This window comes from Emys orbicularis, chromosome 3, assembly GCF_028017835.1.
Source record: "Emys orbicularis isolate rEmyOrb1 chromosome 3, rEmyOrb1.hap1, whole genome shotgun sequence".
Lineage (NCBI taxonomy): Eukaryota > Metazoa > Chordata > Testudines > Emydidae > Emys > Emys orbicularis.
In genome coordinates this window covers 216,104,561-216,127,284 of record NC_088685.1, presented here as the reverse complement: position 1 = coordinate 216,127,284, position 22,724 = coordinate 216,104,561, and the positions used below count along the sequence as shown (strand labels likewise).

The window sequence follows — 22,724 nt, the reverse complement described above, 5'->3', positions numbered from 1 at the left end:
GTTACTCACCCTATGCCTGCCTGTGCCGCAGTCACATCGTCACTTCCAATGTAGGTACGTGCTGAGAGGCTCATCGAGCTGCCCCCTGTCTGACCGGAGAGAGAAGGGAAACCCTACACCACTGGAATGAAGAAATATTACTCCAGTTATGTCAGCTTCAGGACTATGGGCCACCCTGCCCTTGTATTGACTCTGGATACGTCTACAGCGCAATCCCCGGTGTGATTGCAGCATCTGTGGACACACCCGCACTAGCCTTGATCTAGCTAATTCAAATAACAATAGCAGTGAAGCCGCAGCAGGGTGGACTAGCTGTTTGAGTGCGTACCCAGGGTGCCCAGCGTGGTGTCAGGGCCCATACTGCAACTTCACTGCTGTTCGAACTAGATCAGGTATGTCTCCGTGTGCTACAGGCGTAAACTCCTGGGGAGATCATCTCGCTAGTGCATGGAAATAGGCTTAATCAATGTTTTCTTACTATAACAGCAATAAATATTTGACACTTGGTGCTTTTCATTCCCAAGGATCTTCAAGTGCTCACAAAATAACCATAGCACTAAAATGCAGCTACTTCTAGGGTGAAGACAATCAACTGGCCCACTACATAACAGCGGGGGAAGGGTCAAGGAGACCAGAGGAAACCATTACTCTTTCCAAATGGGCCATGAGATCTTTTGGCTGAGGATTTCACTGGGGATTTCAGGGGACTGTTTGAGGAGTGAGGCACTACTCAACATGAGTAAGGGTATCAGAATCCGGCCCTAGGTGTGCCCTTTTAGCCACGCTCTTTTTAGCTTACCCCAAGATGTTCTTGGCTCTGCAGGGACGTCCTGGCTATCGGAATCTGGTCCCTGGAGTAAATTGCACTGAGCTTAATTTGTCTGCCTCACATGTGCAGGGGCCTGGGTTGACCCATCAGGATCTGAACCTAGGTTTGGGGTTGTTCCATCACCCCCACACCAAATGAGTTCCACTTTCTCTAGCGACTGACACTTCCAAAGTGCTCTGCCGAACACACCCAACCAATTCTCCCTGAGACTGTGTGGCGCAGGCCGGTATCGTGATGCTCTGCTCCCTCTGGGGAACTGACACACAAGCAAAGGGCCAGAGTTTCAGAAGTGGCCTCTAATTTTGCAGGGTTGTGTGCCCAGCTTTAGACCCCTCCAGGTGACTTCCAAGAGATGCGGAGCAGCCCCAGCTCTCCCTGAGTTCATTGGGACCTGCCGAGCATCCACAGCTCCAAAAGTCAGGCTCTTGGTGTCCGAAGCTGAGCATTCAGAAATCAGAGAACCCAGAATTGGAGGGCGTTCTTGAGACTTTGAGCCTAGGTGGTTTGCCCAAGATTCCGTATCAATGTCACAGCGGCCATGGGATTGGAACTCGGGGCTTCCTGGCTCTGAGCACCTAGATCCTGCTGCTTCTCAGCTCAGTGTTTTCATCTTCTCCAGTATTTATTACATGCCAGCAATCTGTTTGCAGGACTGAAGCATGTGTTCTCGATGCCTCAAAATGCCTTGCTCGGCTGACTTATCTCAGTTGATTTCCAGGCTTCCGAGGAGAATGGGCTTAGAATTGCTACTCCATTGTTCCTGTCCAGCTATGTGTGTCTACATCCCTTCTCCTGCATCGACGACGGCAGCGGCTTTGCGAGTCCTGCGCAGATCCTCTCCATCTGGGCCCAGGAAGGAGTTGAAAACTGCAAGGAGATTCTCAAGGTTTTACACATTACTTTGATTGATTTTAGAATTGCTTTTCTGGTGTTACTGCGAGCCCTCTAGCTTTCTGCTTACGGGGAATGGAAGGGGGTGGCAGATGCCAGATTTGCATTGGGGATTTCTATCATCTGTAGCCAAAGATGGCTCAATAGTTAGTGTGCTAACCCGGGACTTGAGAGAGCCGATTTCCTTCTATCCTGCAGACTCTTTGTGTGACCCTGGGCAAGTCACTTAGCGTCTCTGCTCCCCATCGGTGAACGCAGGGGTGTTGTGAGCAGGGAAGTGCTGTTTCAGGTTGCGAGGTGCTCGGATGCTCTGGTAATGTGGGGGGCAGGGGGCAGTTGCGTACCTGAGAGATTGAGAACTTCAGGGGGCTGTTCTTGGGTTTTTGCAGAGTCTGGATTTCAGCCTGGAGGAGAAAGTGAGCCTGGCGGAGCTGGCCATGGCCTTTGACAACGAGCTGATGGTTTCCAAGAGCGGAGTCCAGCATGCGGCCTTTGCTTCCTACAAACACGAGCTGCACCACCTAGAGTAAGGCGGCCGCTCTCCCCGTCCTGCTTGGCGGGAGGTTTCTGTACTAGAGCCGACAAACGCTCTTCTTTGTTTTGGTCTCGGGCGAGGTGAGACGTGTGCCGGACGTAACTGCGTGTGGGCACTCGTGGGCTCCCCTGTGGGGGTGCTTCTCTCCATACGTCGGGAAGCCCGTTGTCATGCTGTCAGCATCATCTGCCTGTCCTTGCAGGGCCCAGGTGGAGCAGGTCTCCAGGGAGCGAGACAAGGCGAGGCTGGACTTGGAGAAGGCGGAGAAACGAAACCTGCAGCTCGTTAAGGAAGTGGATGATCATCACGCGGCCATGGAGCACCACCACGAGAGCAAACTCAAGTATGAGAGAGCAGCCTGGGTACCTGTGTACAATGTCTCCTGTGGATTGCTACGCAGCCAGCCAGACTCTCTGCTGGTGTGAGCCGGGTGCAGCTCCACTGATCCACTCACTTCAGCGGAGCTTTGCCCGTTTACACCCGTGTGGGTCTAGTGCTCACTGATCTCAGCATTAGCAAGTAACGTGCATGTCTTACGGGACGCGTGGTGTGCAGCCCCATTGTGAAGTCTTGCGCTGCCATTAGGCTACCAAGAATTGAATAAGTTCCTAGCAATGTGGCTGATATTGACCAAAAACTCACAAGAGTTTGAGTACTTCTACTTCATAGACTTCAAGGCCAGAAGGGACAATCAGGATCATCTAGTTTGACTTCCTGCACATTGCAGGCCCCAGAACCTCGCCCATCCACTCCTGTAATAGACCCATAACCTCTGGCTGCGTTACTGACGCCCTCAAATCATGGTTTAAAGACTTCAAGTTACAGAGAATCCACCATTTACTCTAGTTTAAACCTGCAAGTGCCCCATGCCCCATGGTGCAGAGGAAGGTGAAAAAACTCCAGGCTCTCTGCCAGTGTGACCTGGGGGAAATTCCTTCCTGACCCCAAATACGGTGATCAATGACCCTGAGCAGGTGGGCGAGACCCAGCAGCCAGACACCTTTGGTATTTGAAGGGAAACGTATATTCACTCCTGTACCAGAGTGAGTTCCCTGTCTGAGGAGGAGCAGAAGTGATGTTCTAATAACGCTTTAATTGGTTTGGGGTTTTTTTTAAACTTGAAAATAAAATTTGACTCATTTTCTCATTGTCCATGTAGCTAGCCATTTTCTTCCTGTCCTGTTTTTGTGTGTGTGTGTGTGTGTGTGTGTGTGTGTGTACACACACGCACACACACCCTGCCCAGAACACTCTCTCACGTGTTTTGGAGCCAGTTATTCGTGGATGAGAGCAGGGGGAAGTGGCCATTTGAGATACAAGATGCAGGTTTGGATAAGGGGCTGGCCTAGGACCCAGGGGCTCAGGGATCAGTTCCCAGCTCTGCCTCACACTCCGTGTGCCCTGGGATGCATCTCTTTCTCAGAAGAGATGCTTTAGTGCAACCCACATCATTGGGCTCAGTGCCGGGTGACTGAGTGAGGGTCTCTGGCCTGTGCACTACGGGACGTCAGACTAGATGACCTAATTGTCCCTTCTGGCCTTAAAATCTATGACAGTGCTGAGGGTGGGACTTGCCACAGCACCTACGTGACTTGGGAGCACAGGTGCATTGAAAGCCCAAGAGAATTATGCTCCCGCGTCACAAAAGAGCCTTTGAAAAATCTCAGTCTTAACAGTCACTTGGCCATGGTGGCTTTCTGCTGGACACTGAGCAGTGACGCTTGTCTGTTGCAGAGATCTGGAGCAAGACTATCAAGGGAAGCTGAGCATTATTAAATCTGACGTGGAGACAGACCGAGCGCTGCTCTTGCAACAAGTGACCGATCAGCACACCAAACTGGAAGCGGATATAAAACTCCTCCAAGGCGAGAAGACCAGCCTGAGGGAGAAGCTGACATTAGCAGTACAGGTGAAGCAATCGCCCCGGGGAGCCTGCCGCTGCAAGGGGATGCCAGATGGGCAGCCTGGGGTGGTCCTGCCGGATCAGCCGGAGAGGCCAGGAGCCAGGCTAACATGGGAAACCTCCTGTCTGATCTCAGTCTTTTTTCTGGCGCTGGGGGAACTGTAACCTTGTTAAATAGGACAGGGGAGGTAGAAACGCTCATATCCCCTAGAAACAAACCCTTCCCCCCGAAACAGAACACTACACACACACCTTCCTCCTGGGGAGAGAAGGAGAGAGGCGAGCCGCACGTGACAGACGTTCTCCATGTATAAGAACCCATAGAGAACAGACTAGTGTTTAAAAGCAGAAAATCATGTGGGTTTTCTTCTTCACATCTCCTGAGCAGGGTCTTACACTAGCCCTGCCCTCCCCTGAAAACATTATTGGAAGGTTATAGAACAGAAAAACCCTATGGATTCTCCCATACAGTTAGCAGGTCTTTCCAAAGGACAAGCGACCACCACACCACGTGACTGTGCTCGGCCATGCTGACGGAGCCGTGTTTTGTAGGCAGGAACATGCTCCAGAAGAATTGCCCAAACTGGCAGGCTGCATTATGGATTGATATAGCTGACATTTGATGGGGAGTGCATCCGGAAAGAAATCCCCCATCCGGCCCCACAGAAATGCCAGAATTTCCCATGGAACAGAAATTCCAGCTCCCAAACAGCTCTCATGGCAAGTGAACTTTCAGGGGGCTAGGTCCTTTGCGGGAAGCTGTGTCAGAAGGGAGGAGGGAAAACTGGGCTTTATAATGAAGGCCACGTTTTAGTCACGGGTATTTTTAGTAAAAGTCATGGACAGGTCACGGGCTGTAAACAAAAATTCACGGGCCCGTGACCTGTCCATGACTTTTACTAAAAATACCTGCCCTGACTAAAACGTGGGCGGGGGGGGCGGGTGCTCTAGGGAGGACGGGGGCAGTCTGGGGGTGCCGCGGGTGCCGAGGGAGGTGGCCAGGGACCCCCGCTGGTGCTGGCGGGGGGCACAGCGCGCAGCCCTGGACCCCCGCTGGTGCTGGAGGCAAGGGGGGCCAGGCCGTGGTATGCAGGCAGCATGCAGTGTGGAGACCCCCCACCCCTCTGCTGCCCAGGAGCTGCAGGGAGGCCATGCCAGTGGGAGCTGGGGAGCCCCCACCCCAAAGTAAGTGCCCCCCCATACTCCCCAAACCCCTACCCCTAGCTCTAAGTCCCCTCCCACACACCCAAACTGCTGCTGCTGACCCAGGGGCTGCCTGGCTCGGGCAGCCCCTGAGCCAGCACCAACCACCGCAGAAATCACAGAGGTCACGGAATCTGTGACCTCCGTGACAGACTCGCAGCCTTATTTATAATAGGATGCTGGCTTCAGCCTTAATTCTGCACTGGGTGTCCCCGTTCTGCAATACAGATCACGACTGTTGCTGATCAGGAGGTTCTGACTCTGACATACGATGTTCAACATTCTCATCACCCCCCTGCTTGTCGTGCATTCAGTGACGAGACCCAGCTTTATTCAGCAGTCGTCAGGGGCATCGTGGGTGGCCTTCGCCTTTCTGCGCCAGTGTCGCTCTGGTTTGCTATAGAGACTTGTGCTGCTCTTTTGTAGACCCCGATCCTGCAAGCTGCTATGCACATGCATGGACTGTGCTCCACTGAAGTCACTGGGGCAGGTCTCCGGCGCAGGGGTCTACCTGCGTGGGACAGCTTGCAAAATCTGGGCCCAACTTCTTTGTACCCCTTTAACAACATCCTTTTAGCAGCAGAGCCAGTTAAAGGGGTCCAGTGCCCTCGCTTGGGCGCAGTCATACTGAGATAAGCCCCTTCAGCAGCATCCACATTAGGGGGCTGCACTGCTTTAACTATTTCTGTCTAAACAGAGAATAACTAAAGTGGCACAAAGTTTGTGTGTTGACCAGGCCTCTGCCCTGCGTGCGGAATCAGTAACTACGGGTTACGAACTCTTTCAGAGACCGCCCTCATCGCTGTCATATTCTAGCATCCTCCAGTCACGCAGTAAGCGACTGTCAAGGGTGGTTCGTTCTCTCCTCCTCTCCCCAGGGGAGAATTGTGTGGGGCCTGCTGGGGCTGGTCCCTGCTGTGGGGAGGAGGGAGAGAATCAGCATGTCCTGTCTGAGGCGACACTGTGAGCTAGGGCTGTGTCTCCCCCTCCCTGAGCTGGTGCAAGCGTCAGTAGCTGCATAGCTGCGATAGCATTGGTAAGAGACGCAGTGGAGCCACCCCACGTGCAAACTCACCTGAAACCCTCCCTGTGCCACGGCTATTTCTATGTACAGGAGCTCGATGGAGCTAGCACACGAGCAGGGTATGCCTGGCTCATAGGGCAGAAACCGCCTTCTCCCGAAATGTGAGCTGCGCTGGAGTAAGCTGTGCCGTCAGTTAAAGGCGTCCCACGAGGAAGGCGCATGGCGCAGGCATCCTCTATATACCAGTATACTGGGCATTAAACAAAGCTCCCTTTCCTCCCTATTTAAAGGAAAACAGAGGGTTACAGAGCGAGGTTACGGAAGGAGTTGAAAAGCTGTCGGAGTCTGAGAAACGGGTGTCAAAGCTGCAGAAGGAGCTGGACTTCATGTTGAAAGACAAGGTAACGTTCACTTCTTCAAACGTAGCTTTTTCTAGAGCTGGTCAAAAAATGCCTATTCAGAAAATGTTTCCTTTTTCCAGAACCCCCCTCTCCCACCTCACCAAACTGTTCACTTTTTTTGTAATGAAAAACAAATTTTTGGCTTTAAAAAATGTTCTTGTTTTTTTGTTTTTAAATGGAGTTTTCAGAAATGCAAAACTTGTACAGAAATCCTTTTTTTTTTTTTTTTTTTTTTTTTTTTTTGTCCAAAAACCAGAAAATTTCTACCAAACTGAAATCTTTCGGTGGAAAATAATTTGAGCTCTAACCTTTCCCTCTGTCATTGAGATTGATACAGTAAGGTGGCAGGGCTTGAAAAATGAACCTGACGCCTATTAGACAGTGTGAAAATATCTGTCAAGCCACACCCCCTCCCCAGTGGCCACATCCCCTGCAACTTAATGCTCTACCCTGAGTCATGACCTGTTTGTGTTCTATATTTTCTTTCCTATCTCAGATCATGGTGGACCTTTCCCTTTCATGTTTTCCACCTGTCTCCTCTTTCCTTGCTCTCCCTTCCTCTCTCTCCCCCTGGGTTGTGTGCTCCCCCCCCACCCAAAATGGCTCACTCTTCTTCCCCCCTCCCCCAGTCTCTCCCTGGCACCCAGAGCTCAGAAACCCTACCCAGGCGCCTGGGAGACAGACGACTAAACCTAGTAGCCAAAGGCTGATACAGAATATGGACTCCCCAGCGTCCTGTGGAAATGGCCCGGTGACCAGCCAACCACCCTCTCTGGGCTTCCGCCGTTGGTGGGAGCTGCTGGCTGGTCAGTTTTCTCAAAAATCAGGTCACTCTGGGCCTGGTCACTGAAGTTCCTGGGAATCTTTCCGTCGACTCTGCAGCAGGCTCTCATGTAGCTGCCTAAATATTGACTTTTAGGAGTTTACCTTTAGGCCGCGTAGCACGGTCAGAGGGGTGTTAATTCCTTCTTTGCCCATGTGTAATGCATTTCTGGGGCACTCTCTCTCCGTGTTGTAGCTGGGCGTGGTGGATCCGCACAGCACAGAGCTGCTCCATCAGGAAGAACGCTTTGCAGAGATCATAAAAGAATACGAGCTGCAGAGTCGGGTATGTACGGGCAGCTTTGTTCAAGAAGGCTGTTGTGATGACCGCGTGCTCCTTCCCCGGTCTGGTGAAACGCCCCATGCACTCCACGTCCCTGGTAGGGCCGAGGGGGTTGTGACGGAGCAGTCCTGGTCGGAGGTGGTGGAATTGACATGCAGGCTCTGCCCCATCTGGGGAATATTTTGCAGGGCTCCCACACTAGCCCAGCTGGGTGACTCGCACTTCGTGGCAGTTCAACACAAGGGTCTTTCAGCCCTCTCTGTTCTGGGTGCATCTTGGGGTGCTTGGGAGCATCACCCCCACCCCAAATTTTAAATCCTCTTCTTTCCCAGGTTCCCCTGCTCAAGCTGTGGCTTCTGTACCCTAGTTCAGTACTGCAGCTACATGGGGGGGTAACGTTTTCAAAAGCGCCTAAGCTCCATTTCCAGCATAGACGGTGGCCCGCAGGAGCCTATGTCTCAGTGGAAGTCAGTGGCACTCGGGCGCTGACCTCACTGAAGTGTATTTGCAAACTTCCCCTGTGATCTCAGCCATGTCCTGGTCACTAGAGAGTGCAAATGAGTATTGGAGCACCCCCCCTTCGCCCGTGCAAAGGGAGAGGCCCTGCTTAGCCCTGAGAGATGAGCACTGAGGCTTAGAATAGCATTTGGCCTCCTGTGTGGCAGCACGTTCTGTGGTCTGCAGAACCCTGGACCAATCCCTACGTTTTACTTGATCCCATTGTAGGATAAAGCTGATAAAACCCGAATGGAGCAAAAACTTGAGGGTAGGTTTTTATAAAACGCCCTCAGTGTCACTAATGATTTCCCGAGAAGGGCTGGCGTGCCCTAAAGATCCCTCAGGCGAGCTGCAAGCTCATCAGATACCATGGTGATGGGCATGGAAGACGAACCTAGGTGCATGGTTAGATTGATCCCTGGGAGCACAGGTGTTCCGAGGGGTGTCTTTTACGTTTCAAGAAACATAACTTTGTTCAAAGCCTTTTTTTTTTTTTTTTAAAGAAAAAAGAATCTATTGAGAAGTATCTGCTGTGTATGCCAGAATTTCATTCCTTTTTTTGTTCACTGGGTGTCTTAAGGGGCTTGCTGTAGCAAGGCAGTGTGTTCTGGTGCATAGAGCACGGGGCTGGTACTCAGACCGGAGTTCTGTTCCCAGCTCTGCCATTGGCCTGCTGGGTGATGTTGGGCAAGTCACTTTGTCTCCCTGTGCCTTGGTTTCCCCAAATGCTCCTGACCTCCTTTGTGAAGAATGTGCTATGAAAGTTACTGGTGAAAAGCAGTAGATAGGAGCTAGGTACTATTATTGTATTAGATCGAGAGTTTATTTCTCCCCCTCCTTAGGTCTAGAGCGAGCCCTTGCGTGGGGCAGTCCCCGGCCTAGAGGACCCATAGAGAGGCACCCCTTCGCTCCCCAGGGAGTGACTTCCTGCAGCCCTCTCCTCCAAGCCGTTTAATTCCCCTGCCTTGTGGGGAATGCCTACTGGGACAGCAGAGTGCTGCGCCCCCCCCTTAGTCTGGGCTGGGTCCTGGGGCCACCATCTAGCCCTGTTTGTAAACTGAGCAGTAGTTGTAGAAAGCAAGGGCCTGTTCTTATAGACCATCAAATGATGTCACCTCCCAACTGCCGGTGCAACTGTTACTGTTCCGTGTAGTTGTTGTTGGACGGGATGTTATCAACTCAAATCTTCCTGTTTTTCTTTCCCCAAATCTCACATAACCCCAACTCCCCGCAATTCGGTGCTAGAGGGTGAAGGTGAGCACTCCTATCTTGCACATGCATGATTCAGACATTCGTGTTGTGACTTTCACCTCCTGCATGGTCTCTTGGCATGGCCTGAAATCTTGGGTGTTTACAAGCATCGTTCTCTCAAATGCTTGAGCTTATGTTGTTAACTGACTCATGTATTTTGTATAGCGTGACTCACTTAGTCTTTGTAATTCGTTTTCTCTGTGTGCGCTTTGAACATGCCGGACGTCTGCACTTCATGTAGACGTGTCACCAGTTTTCCTGTTCCAAAATGCTAACTGTGTCGATTGCAGTGTTGATATAGCCATGTTGGTCCCAGGATATTAGAGAGACAAGGTGGGGGAAGTAATACCTTGTATTGGACCAACTTCTGTTGGTCAGAGAGACAAGCTTTTGAGCTTGCACAGAGCTGTTCTTCAGTAGACTGTTGTCTAAACAACCTTGGTGATACCACCTAGTACAAGGCACAAGTCAGCAAAAGCTTAGCACTTAGCACAGGCTTAGTTTTAAGCAGGCGCTTACGCCCATCCCTGTTGAGTAAAGCATTTACACATGGGCTTAAGTCCCATTGACGTTACAATAGAAGGTAAACGTGTACTTAATTTGTTCTCAGTGTGACTTCCATGCACTGCAACAGGAGAGAGGCTCCGTTTTCACTGCAGAGTTAGCTCGAGCTAGCTACGCTCAAGTTACTCCTCTAGAGTTGTCCTAGTTCTGGCAAGAGTCGGCCACCATGTGAAATAACACCCACTGGTTCTGCACTTGCTTGTGTGAACTTGGAACGGGGTGCAAGAATCCTGCATCTGGATTGGCTATCACCTGCCTGATTGACAGATGAAGGGGGTTTGCCCATTGGTCCATACTGGTGTCTCCATATTACAGAGATCAATTAATGATATGACGTACGTGTGTGCGCACCCACCTCCTGTCCCAGGCTGGCTGACCCAGGGCCCGACTGCGGGAGGGGAGGAGCACCCACCATTTCCACACTCCCCACCCCGATAGCTGTGGGCACTCGGCACTTCTGGAGCAGTGCTGTGGCTGGTCTGTGCCGGTGAGGTTTAAATGAGATCTGCTGTGTGCCTTGCAGGAATTACGGGATAAAAACGATGAGCTACAGATCGAGCTAGAAAAGCTGCGTTCCCAGCTGCAGGAGAGCCAGTACCGCAGGGCCTGGCGTAAAATGAAGGAGAATAAGCCGGGAGGAAGACTGCTACCTGCTGGTAACATTGCTGAATTGCGGGGGGGGGAGACACACTATAGTACGTAAACTGCTCAGACCGCAAAAGGTCCATGAAGATCAGAGTTACGCTGAGATTGCCCCTTAGTTCAGCATGTTACACTTGAACCTTGCAGCACACGTGGCATATAACATCACTCTGTTTCCTGGCCCTATGGCTGAGTATCAGATAAGCTACAGGGTTCCCACTAGAACAAGCTGAGGTCGGGGGGCGATTGAGATTTACAGAGCTGACCGGGAGACTCCATTGAAACCATCAGGAGTTGTGTGGCTAAATCCCTCTGTTGGCTTTGAAAACCTCAGCTGTCCGCCGTCTCTCTGACTGTCTGAGCACGAGCCAGACTCACGGGGCTACTTCCACAGAGCCCTGCAGGTTCAGATGATGCTGTGCTGGAGGATTGGGCACGTAGCTAGTGAACGTTTGCTTACAGGGGTATAATACTTCAGGGTATGTCTGTCCTGCAATCACAGGGCTGCAATCACAGGGTGTGACTGCGCACTCAAGTAGACATACCCGAGTGAACTAGACTAAAGCTAGTTCGGGTCCGGGAGCGGAAGTCGGCATGGACTAGTGGCCTGAATAATTACCCATGGATCCAGGCAGCTTGCTGCGGCGTCACTGCTCTGGTAGGACCACTAGCTGAACTGATGCTAGCTCAGGGATGTCTGTGCGAGCTGCAGTCACCCCCTGCCTCTGGCCGCGACGCAGTGGGAGAGGGACCGTTCCGGGTGGGATTGTACACTGGGGGTTTTTGCTGTGCAGCGAGTTTGGCAGATTGGCCTAAAATTCCTTCAGAAGTTTTTGTTTTTTAAAAGTAAGCCCTTTTCTAAATGAAATGATGCATTTCACTGAATGCCTCCTTTCCCGTCCCCTCCCCCACCACACCAAAGTTACTCAAACGCGTTAGACCCCGTGGTGAATGAGGGAATCCTGCCAGCTAGTGCTGGATGCATGGAGTGACTCCAGGGGGGCATTCAGCCCTAAATGTTTGGCTAGCCCGGCCTCGAGCACCTTCGCTGAGTTAGTTCATGGTCTGATGGACCTCGCTGCCAGAGCTCGCTGTCTCTTGTCCAGAGGGGCTGGAACTAGCAGTGCTGGGGGGGCCTGCCGCACCCCCTGGCTTGAAGTGGTTTCCATCATACGCAGGGTTTACAGTTTGGTTCAATGGCTCTCAGCTCCCCCACTATACAAATTGTTCCAGCCCCCTGCTCTCGTCTTTAATCCTCGTTAGTTTCAGGGTTGGGGGGCTTCAGATAAGCCCCGTATTTACTTGCATGAAAACAGATCAGATGCCGTTAATCTTAGTTTGTTTCTAAGGTTGAGAGCTGCCAAATCTGGGGTGGGTGGGGAACACGGAGTCTAATCTCCGTGGCAGTGCTCAGCACGGAGCAGACGCCGATAGCAGAGTGTTAGAAACCCCTAACAGCGGTCTCTGTTCTGAGGTCAGACCCGTTCCGTGGAGAAGGGCGAATTCCAAGTATGGTCCATGGGCTAGGCTATGAGGCTGGCCCATGGCAGGACTCCCGTGTCATCGGGAGCTCTGGACTGAGAGCCAGTGGCATGTGTGGCCCTTAGGGAGTACCTGGAGCTTTCTGTCGCGGATGACTTGGTTGGTACCTGATTGTCACGCCCAGCGCCACCCAGGGAAAGAGATCCTCACTTCAGGCTGGGGTTGTTTCTGCCCCTTGAGTCTCTTCTTCCCTTCTCCGTGTCTGTCCTTCTTGTCTGTGCGTGTCTCCATGTGTCTCCCTTGGCATTTCCTTCCCTGCATCGAGGCCCTGTATGCACTCCCACCCAATCCCCTTGTGACATTACCCAGAGTGCAATCTGAACAGCTATGTCCCCTCAAGTCTCCAGCCTGGGGTGCCTTTTTACACTGCTTCGCTGGGAGGGCAGCCCTCCTGGCCCGCTCGCACCCAGCCTCCAGCATGTACATTACTCCCAGCCAAATTCCATCAATGCTCCGGCCAGCCACTCATGAATTACATTCTAGGGCGACACCAGCAAACTCCCAGTCTCAGACTTTCCCCCAGAAATGGGTGTCTTGTACTGCCCAGCTCTCTACTGGACAACACAAGCTGATGGAAAGTCCGTCATTTTATTAATAAAAAATGATATGCACCAGCCCTGTTACCTCGAATGGAGTGTCCCAAACACTTCAATCCAAACACACGGGTCAGGGTAAAACAATAAAACAAGTTTATTAACTACAGAAGATAGATTTTAAATGATTACAAGTAATGAGGCATAAAAGTCAGAATTGGTTACAAAGAAATAAAAGGTAAAACACAAACTAACACCTAACTTAACCCGCTAAGTGATTTCAAAGCAAAAGTCTCTCTCGCCACATGTTATAGCAGTCTGAGTGGCTGAATTTCCTTTCTGCCGGGATCCCTCCCCAGTCCAATGCTGCCTCCTTTGTCCTTCAAGTGCTGTCGATGCTGTGAGTAGAGATGAAGGGAGAGGTGATTTGGGGTGTCTGTTCCCCGTTCTTTATACTTTTTCCTCTTCTTTGAGAATCATCTCCAGCTGGGTTTCGGGAGTCAGAAAGTCTGTGGGAACCTCCAGCTGTTTCCTTGCCAAGATGTAAATTTCTCACTCACACCCTTTTTCCTGCCAAAGCATGGCCGCTTAACCAGATGATGGTCCATTTGATTTCATTGACACCTGGCTAAGGCATCAGTTTGCCTTTTGTCTCTGAGGAACTGGTTTCTGGCTGCTTCCCCAGGTTTGGAATACATCTTAATAACATCAGAGAGTAGAATCTTATAACTTTGCATACAATGTTGCCACACATATTTGACCAGGACAACAATGATCAGCAAATCATGAGTTTTCAAATCATACCTTACAAGGCATGGTTTGAACAAAATTTATCATACCCTTGAAAAAGGGGTGATCGTAGGGTACAGCCTGTCACATCCAGCCACTAAAACAACGAGCAATTAAATAGTTAATAATGACATTTTAAATGTCACCACTGGCCTTTAGAACTGACACCTTGGTGAGATTTAATAGGGAGCCGAGGAAGTCACACCTCACGACCATGGTTTCAGGCTGTGTGCAGACTCAGGCAGACGGCGCTGCCTTGATTGTATCTGGAGCATTTTTTCGGCAACCAAGCAGGCTGGAGACTCTTGGTTAATGACAGCTAGGATTCTGCGTGATCTGGATGCACCAAGTGGGCCATGTAAATCCATCACGTAGGTTGGATGTTGGACTCCTCAGCTCTAGAGGCATGTACAGGCACCACTTGTATGTCTTCCTTTTGTTACACTGAGTCATCAGAAAAAATAACAAGGAATCCTCATGGCACCTTAGAGACTAACAAATGTATTTGGGTATAAGCTTTCGTGGGCTAATACCCACTTAATCAGATTCATGGAGTGGAAAATACAGTTAAGAAGAATATATATTATAGCACATGAAAAGATGGGAGTTGCCTTACCAAGTGGGGGGTCAGTGCTAACGAGCCAATTCAATTAAGGGGGAAGGGCCTATTCTCAACAGTTGACAAGAAGGGGTGAATACCAAGGGAGGGGAAGTGACTTTTGTAGTGCTAATGAGGCCAATGCAGTCAAGGCGGCCCATTTCCAGCAGTTGACAAGAAGGTGTGAGTATCAGCAGAGGGAAAATTACTTTTTGTAGTGAGTCATCAGAGACGCTTAATAACTCTGTCCTTTCTTCCCCTTGCTTTTAAGACGAGACCCAGAGAGGAGATCAGTCCCTTTTGGTGAGCCGGCGGCTATCTGCTGCAGGCAAAACCGGTAAGGAGAGCAGTCAGCAGCTGTATGTGCACATACGCACACGTGGGTTTCTCTAAAGAGGGCTGTGATCGTGCCTGGTGTTTACATGGAGAGTAAACTCATTGAACTGGTGCCACGTTTCTGCACCGACGTGCTTCAAATGGAACTCTGTCTCCTTAAATAATGTCTGCAGCGTTCCCAAGGAAACGGGCGCGCTCTGAGCTTGGGAGTGGCTTGCATTGTTGGGTGGTTGTTTTTTCTGGAGCCAATTGCCCTGGTTCAGTCTCGCTTCTCCTTGGAAAAGAGACGGGGGGGGGGAATTTGGGAGGATGTATAAGCTGCCATTCATGGTGCTAACTCCCCATATGTCTGGGTACTGACTAGTGGTTTGACAGCATCCCCTGCAACCTCCGTGGCCTTTGGTTGCTGCTTTTGTGGCATAGCTGGGCAGTTCGTCTTCGGAGACTGCTCCTGCTGGAGGTTCCCCTGATCTAGAGCTATGGGGCTACTCCACATGCAGGTAGGTGGATCCTGCTGGGTCACATTGTACTGCAGCAGCAGGACTGTCCCTGGCACCTCCATTATTTCTTCATCCACCACTGATGCTGCATTAGGTGGATCCATTCTCTTGTAGCAGGGGAGCTGTGGCAGCCCCCTGGGGGGACAAGAAGTAGAGAGTTTATACTTGGGCTGTGGAGCGGGTCTCTCCAAAGCTGCCTCCATCACCAGCTCCTCATTCGCACCCAGGACAAGCTGTGTACTAGTTCTGTGTTCTTCGGGGGAGCTGTGGGCTGTCAGGTGTTGTGAGCACAGCATGTGACTGAGGATTCTGCTTTGTTGAGCACCCACTAACCCACCACTTTGAAGTTAACATTCGATTGCCTATGCATATGCAGGTAATCTAGTTACACTGATTTTCATAAGGGAACTGCCGGTCATTCATTATAACAGGGATAGATAAACTGAAGACAATAATGATATTATTAGTTTCCTGCAGTGTCTGACATCTTTGATCTTAAGGTTAACTGAACAGAGTCACATATGTAATGTAAGGCAATTAAGACATGAAGAGGATTTAGCATCTAGAAGCTAATTTGGCTACGTTGGTAAACTTCTAACAGGACTCGGTACACAGACAAACACATTTAGCATCTACCCTTGATTTCTGTTACTAAAAAGGAATGGGTTAGTGATGCTCGTCAGTACATCTTTTTGATATTCACACACAAGTGAATTGTCCTGCTTACAATTGCAGTGCTCCTTGTTAAGCTGTTACGGGTCCGATGCCGGTTGGCTGGTTTGCCAGTGTAATCGTGGGGTGCAGAGCGATCTTCAGTTCTGCACTCGTGGGACCGTTTCAAAAAGCTGTTTTCTTTTCAGGCGTCCTTTTTGTAGAAGCAGGTGCCTGTGCAGTGAGTATAGAAACCGAGCTCATGATAGAGCAGCTGAAAGAGCAACTTCAGGACCTGAAAATACAACTGGAAACCAAGGTGATGGGGGGAGAGGGGCCCTGGGGATCTTACAAACGCTGTGGCAGAGCAGTGTGGCTATTTCCTGTCTGCATTCGGGTGACTCAGTGCTCTTCAACTTTGCACCACAGCTCTCCTAGAGGGCATGGAGCTCCTGATTCATGTGTGGTTAAGGTGGGGGAACTGGGGAGTACAGCCTCAGCCTCGTTGCTCCCTGGGGTCCCTGTGTTATAGGAAGGTGGGGCCAGAGAGATGGGGCTTCATATGCCCAGACTCTGTGCCCCCTGTGCTGCTCCTACATCTGTGCTTGTCCTCTCCGATCTGGGCCATGGATGGTTCTCTAGGGGGTGCTGGCTCTGTTTGTGATGGTACCAGGGAGTAGTCCGTGTGCCTTCCCGCACACATCCCGGGGTACACAGGAAGGGCGGCACACTACATGGACGTCTTGTCTGGCAGCAGGAGTCGAAGCCACAGCTGGCTGTGTGGCTTAGGAAAGGCTTGTAAAGGGTTTTGTTCATTTGCAAGGGCATGTCCTGTTGCACCAGCCAGCCCAGAGGAAACACCTGCAGATTGGACACGCTTTATTCAAGAGACTGTAACAAACACAGCTCCTTGTCGTTTCTCTCCTCTGGGATTTAAGAGGGATTCCAGGCGTGGTTCTTGCGCTCTGCGAGGGTTCTAGATTCTCTGCCCTGTGTCATGCCCCTAGTCCTACTCGCAGTGAAAGAGGGGTTGGTTCCCATGCGGTTGGAAGGAGAAGTAGCAAAAGAATTCTGTGAACCCCTCCGTGCTTGCCAGAGTCACGGCTCCAGTTCACAGCTATTCAGACTCCATTGGACTCATTTTCACTGTTTCCAACGGGATCGTTGCCTTGTGGGCTCCTGATGGGCCTGTGGAGCTGCTGAAGAAGGCACACACACGCTATAGTGCTGTCCTAACCTCGGGGAGTCCTGGTGGTAAATAGGAACAAGATTTTTCAAAGCAATTTAGGGAGACTTGGATGCCCGAATTCTATTGGTGCTCATGGGAGCTGTGAGTCCAAATCCCTTGGGCAGCTTTGTAAATCAGCCCTGGTGTCTTGTCTCAGATCAGGTGTATTTCACTGACCTCGGAGGGCTTTGGGGTCAGGCCCATAGTGAGCAATAAGGAAGGTCGTGCTTGGCTCCTGTGGGGATGCTCATGGGGTGGAAGGTGCTCGGTTCCTCCTTACCCGTGTGACTCCACGGAGGGGCAGGCACATGCTTCCCTGGTTGTGAAGATGTCAGAATTATTCTAAAAGCAAAAATACAGCTCTGCTTCCATTGTAACCCCCGAAAATGTTTAAATGAAATAATAAATCCTATTGCCTTACGTTGTCCACTAGCTTTAATAGAAACACTGCAGGATTCCTCCAGGAGAGATTTTAAACTCAGAAGGGACCATTGTGGATCATTTAATCTGAGCTCCTGGATATCGCAGGCAATTGCATTAGAATGTTTTAACCTAGGCTAAAGGAGGCCAGAGATCTTTGCAAACACTTCCTGTTCAAGCTGTGATGCTATCAATGTACAGCTCCTAGCGGAGTGCAGGAAAGTGTGCTCAGGACTGCCTCGCTAACACAGAACTATTTTTCCTCTTGCAGGTAAATTACTATGAGAGGGAAATTGAGTTAATGAAAAGAAACTTTGAGAAGGAAAGGAAGGACATTGAGCAAGGCTTTAAGATGGAGGTCAGCGAGTTAGAAGAGCAGAAAGGTGACCTGGAAGAGCTCAAAGTGAAATACCAAGAGGTAATTGATGGCTTGAAAGACCAGCTCCAGAAATCCACTCCCAGTCAGGAGCTTGAGAAGAGGTTTGAGAAGGAGAGGTCAGAAATGGAACAATACTATGCCAAAGAGATTTGCAACCTGGGACAGCGGCTGGCTCAGGAAAGAGACAAGCTGGAAGAAGAAATGAAGATGCAGCACAAGAACGAGCTCCAGTTAATGAGGTCTGACACCCTTTTCTTTCCAGAGCGCAAGTGCATAATCATACAAGAGATTGGGAATGGATCCTAGCTCAGTTCTGCTCTCCTCCGTTCAAGCTCTTGTAGTAGAGCAGGCTTATGGGATTGCAAGAGGTGGGGCATTACGCATTTGGCTCGGAGAGGTTTCCTAATTTTGCAAGCAAGTCAGGACAGTGTAGCAGTCTGTGGATCTAGTTTAAAGCGAGAAATCTGTGCTCCCTTATGTGAGCACTTCAATGTCTAGGCTCTCGGAAGGTTCCCTGACACTGATGGTTCTCCCTGATGAATGCAGAGTGTCTAGTATGTCCAGACGCGGCGGGACAGGAACGAGTTCAGCTCTCACCAGCATCTTCATTCTTGCTGCTTCAGCAAACCTGCCTGCCCTTAGACTGATCTACAGGCAGCGAAAGTGGGTTTCATTTCTCTTAATTGGCCAACCAAGGAATTGAGGAAAGAGGAAAGTAAGGGCTTTGTTCCACATTTCGGTCTCCTACCTGCCCCCAACCAGGCTGCTCTTCGTTAGCTGTCAATTTGTTTTGCATGACAGCTTATTCTTTGCACGTACATGTAACAAAGTGTGTGTGTGGGGAGACTCTCATGCTTCTTAAATGGAATCAGTTGTGAAAAATCCAGTAGCCATTGTCTGCCCCTCTGCTGGTTCATCTGTCCTCTCCCATCACTCCCCACCTCTGCCCCAGGCTTTGCTCAAACCTCTTGCTCTGTTGGTCCCTTTGTCTTCTCACATTCTGCACGGCTCCGTGTCTGGAATAGACTCCAGGCTCAGGAGTGGGGTGTGTGCAGGATTTGGTATAAAAGAACAGACCAGCAAAGCCCGAGTTGGGCAACTGACGGTTAAGGATGGTCTGGGATTAAAGAGTGTGAGTGGCACTACTCTCATGCCTGGCTTGGGTGAGCGTAGGTAGGTCGCTTCGAACTCCCTGTGTTGTGATCTCCCCAAATGGCGACTGTTTAATATTTGCATTATAATAAAGTAGGTGTGGCAAGCCGGTCAATTGACCAGTCAAATAATATCAATTGACCACCTACTATTTGAGCCCAGTCAAGTATTCCAGCAAAAATGCCCGGAGGTAGGCGGCGGCCTGGCTTTCTGATGGCCCATGGTGCCGTTCTTTCATTTATTAGAGCTACATTTCATTGTTTTTTGCATTTTTCTGAGTTACAATAACTCAGGTAGGTCCCCTTTGATTGTACAGTAATTAGGCATAAGTATCGATCCGAGGCTAAGCTTATTGGAGGCTTTTTGTTACTGTCCTAAAAAATTACTGCTCTAAAATATTTGACCATTATTTGGCCAGTCAAACGGCCAATTATTTTTGGACTGGTCAAACACCCAACCCTACTGTCGATGCCTGGTGCCTCGGTGGGCTAGGCACCGGACAGACACACAGGCTGCTACAGGTCCCCGAATAACAATTTCTTTGTGTGCAGAATGGAGCTGCACAGGGTCTCGGAAGATAACGCTTTGCTGAGAAATAAACTCGGGAGATTTCAGGAGGATGTGGAAGAAGCAAGTAATAAACAAAGGTAAGAAAAGAGCCCACTAACATTCAGCAGTTTGCCAAAGATGTTCGTCTGAGTTCCTTAAAAGCGAAAGCCTCTGTCAGAAATGGAACATACCTGAGCCCGTTGTCTGAACCGGAATCCACCAGAAACCGATAATTCAGTGCAAAAAAACCTAACTGGATGCAAGACAGCAATGCAGATCTGGCTTCGAGAGGCTGCTTTGAGCTCAGAGTTTCAGTTGCTGTCTTGTTGTGAAGTCAGCTCGGTCATTGAGTTCTGGCTGGTTCCACACTTCAGAGTGCCATGGGGCAGGGTTTGGGGTAGGAGAGAATTGGTGATACTGCTTCTGGCCCAACCCGACCTTCTGGGAAAGATCTGACCAGCTTCCAACACAGGCAGTTGGCTGCAGGCTCTCTGAGCAAAGAACGCAAAGCCAAGTGTAAGCCATGACTTTTGGGTGCCCAACTTGATTCCCTGACTTTCAGAGGGCAACTGCTTGGCACCCTCTGAAAATCAGGTCCCTTTAAGATGTGTCCAGCTGGGCACCTAAAATCACTAGTCAGGTTTGAAAGTCATGGCCTAAATTGCTAGCACAATGTTACGTTGTTAGCCCTGGGCTAATGCTGGCATGATTACTCAGATTAGAATAACCATTCTCTTTCTTTTCATCCAAACCAGTGTTGTCATGGTGTTCATTCTGCGCCTGGGAAGGTACTTCTACAAAAAGAGGTCCATGCTTTGTAATGATATGTGTTTCCCCTTCCAACAGGAAACAAATTGATGAATTGCAAAGAGAGAAGGAGGTGGCGCTATCTGAGACAGAAGAGTTAAATCAATTGGTAAGAACCTACTAATGCTAAATGGCACTTAATTAGCCCTTCTGCTTAAGGATTTAGCGAGGCAAAGAGGGGCAGAGAAGGCGCATCCTGTGTGTAACATGCAAGGGTTTTTGAGCAAACACTTGGATCTGTGCATTAATGAACTTGTCACGGGACTCGCCCTGCTGACAGTTTCAAAGCAGGCTGGGGGGTTTAGGACACCCAGGTCCCACTTATTTTAATGGGAATCAAGCACCCAAGTCCTTTAGGCGACTTTGAGCATTTCAGGAGAGCTGGATGGGAAATGTTTTTCATGTCTCAAATCTTTTAGAGTGTGTGAAATTTCTTCCCATCTCAAATAGGGATGAAAAGTCAATCTCCAGTACCAGTGAGCCAATAAATACATTCTGTTTGAAATATTTCATTTAGATTTCAACCTTGTGCTCTTTTGTAACCTTGTTCAGCCTAAGTAGCTTACATTTGGCATTGAAAAGTCATTTCCAATGGAAAACTGGACTATTTTTCATTTAACAAATGTCAAAAGGAAACATTTTGGCAACTGTGACTTTTGTCAGTGTTCTCGGAGTCGAATGACATTGGCTGGAGGAGCATGATGAACGTACACGAGTCAGGAGCCAGGGCAGGGTTACGGCTCAGCAGAGCCGGGCTCGAAGGGGAGTTTTAAACCATTTGAAAGGGGCAATTCCCAACTTTCCAATGCGACGCTCAGGATCCAGCTTTAGTGCTGCTATGTGCTGGGCTGGAGGCCTGTTAAAATCACGGTGCTGGGAGCTAGCACAATTATGGCCAAGATTTTCAAAAGCAAGTAAGAATGGTGGGTTCACTAGCTGAGGCCCCATAAAGGGAGCTGGATATTCAGAAAGCGCTAAGCCACCTGCTTTCGAAAAGTCACGTCTCTGCTAAAGTGCCTCAAAATGAGGCCCCCAAGATCACTAATCACTTAAAATTTTGGCTTGTTTTTTTTCCCTGTCTCCCTCTGAGACTTGTGGATTCACGGCTAAGACCTTTGGATATGTAGAGAGAATGATGCATAATTAGCTGCTGACCAACACTGGGCCATGCTCATAGACCAGCGCTGGGGGTAAAATACAGTGTGTGTTTGTTGGGGCTTGTTGAGGTGATTGGACTAGCCTGCTAGGCACTGTCAGGTGTGCCCTCTAGCTTCTTCGCATCCAAGCATCTGTAATGGCGCCATAGCCCAAATGAGGATGGGGTTTTCAGTTAAGTACGGGGGTTAGATGCCATTGCTGGAGATGAAAACAAATGTGCGTTATCCCCAGAATGACCGCCCTTGTTCTAAGGAATTCACTTCCTGCAGAGCTACTGGGTATGGCTTCTCTTGGGGGAGGGTCGGCCTGCACTCTCTTGACACACACCCCCACCACACTTCGCCGGGGCAGCTAGCGTGGGAACGAGTTGTCGCCATTGCGAAAGGGGGTTGTCTTGGGACACTTTAATTCCGACGGTGTAAAGACACCCAGGTGAATCCGTGTGAATCCATCACCAATGTCCACATCCTCTTCTGTGCATGGCCCCAACCTGCCCTTCAGAACAAGACCTACAAGCAGGAGATCTGCCAGCTCAATGCCAGGACCCTGCAGCTGAGTAGCCAGCTGTCGGATCTCCGCCTCCAGGGTGAGACCAGCCACAGACTGGCCCAGACGGCGAGCCAGAAAGAAGAGGAAGCTGCTGTTGCCAAGCAACTGCAAGAGACATCAAGTAAACTGGAGCTGGAGTATGGTCAGCATCAGTCAGCATGGCAGCGAGAGAGGGAGCTGCTCCACCAGCGGCTCAGGGAGTCCAGAGAGAAGGTGAGCTCTCAGCGGGGTGTTAAAGCGGCAGGCTGGGTGCTGTGCAGTACTGAAGCTCCTCCTCTCTGGGGTGTGTGTGTGTGTGTGGGGGGGGGGGGGTGTAAAGAAGCAAACTGCACTAGTCTGTGATGCCTGCCTGGGTCTCTTCGAAAGGGATTTGCCGTGCTACTAGCGAGGGGTGTCTGGCCCTGCCTGGCCACAGCTGCCTAGCGTGCTACAAGCCTATGGCTGCTCCGTGGGGTTACGTTCGCAGTTCCCTGCGTGGACACGACACCCCCACGGGCAGTTCGGCCTGTTGTCTCTGGGGCTGGCGAGCGGGATTGACACGAGCCCCCAGCCTTGGGCTAACTCTGCGCCCATTGCAGTCACCGGGGAGTTTAGTCCCTGCTAGGCCAAGGCTGAAGGCTTTAACAATCCCAGCTGGCGGGTCTGTGCATGACGTTGCAGCGCGCCAAGCTGATGGGTGTGCCGCGA

General features: G+C 50.4%; 1 protein-coding gene across 1 annotated transcript in view; it reads left to right on the top strand.

Annotated features, from left to right (window-relative positions):
• Positions 1–22,724, top strand: part of NINL (ninein like) — a 56,797-nt gene that overhangs the window by 20,456 nt on the left and 13,617 nt on the right. Inside the window, exons 7-19 of the mRNA XM_065401782.1 lie at positions 1,548–1,715; positions 2,110–2,246; positions 2,458–2,598; positions 3,990–4,164; positions 6,676–6,786; positions 7,805–7,894; positions 10,728–10,860; positions 14,580–14,645; positions 16,005–16,114; positions 17,715–18,061; positions 19,526–19,621; positions 20,370–20,439; positions 21,990–22,250. Of these exons, the coding sequence (XP_065257854.1) occupies positions 1,548–1,715; positions 2,110–2,246; positions 2,458–2,598; positions 3,990–4,164; positions 6,676–6,786; positions 7,805–7,894; positions 10,728–10,860; positions 14,580–14,645; positions 16,005–16,114; positions 17,715–18,061; positions 19,526–19,621; positions 20,370–20,439; positions 21,990–22,250 (1,905 nt within the window). The remainder of the gene's footprint in view (positions 1–1,547; positions 1,716–2,109; positions 2,247–2,457; positions 2,599–3,989; positions 4,165–6,675; positions 6,787–7,804; positions 7,895–10,727; positions 10,861–14,579; positions 14,646–16,004; positions 16,115–17,714; positions 18,062–19,525; positions 19,622–20,369; positions 20,440–21,989; positions 22,251–22,724) is intronic.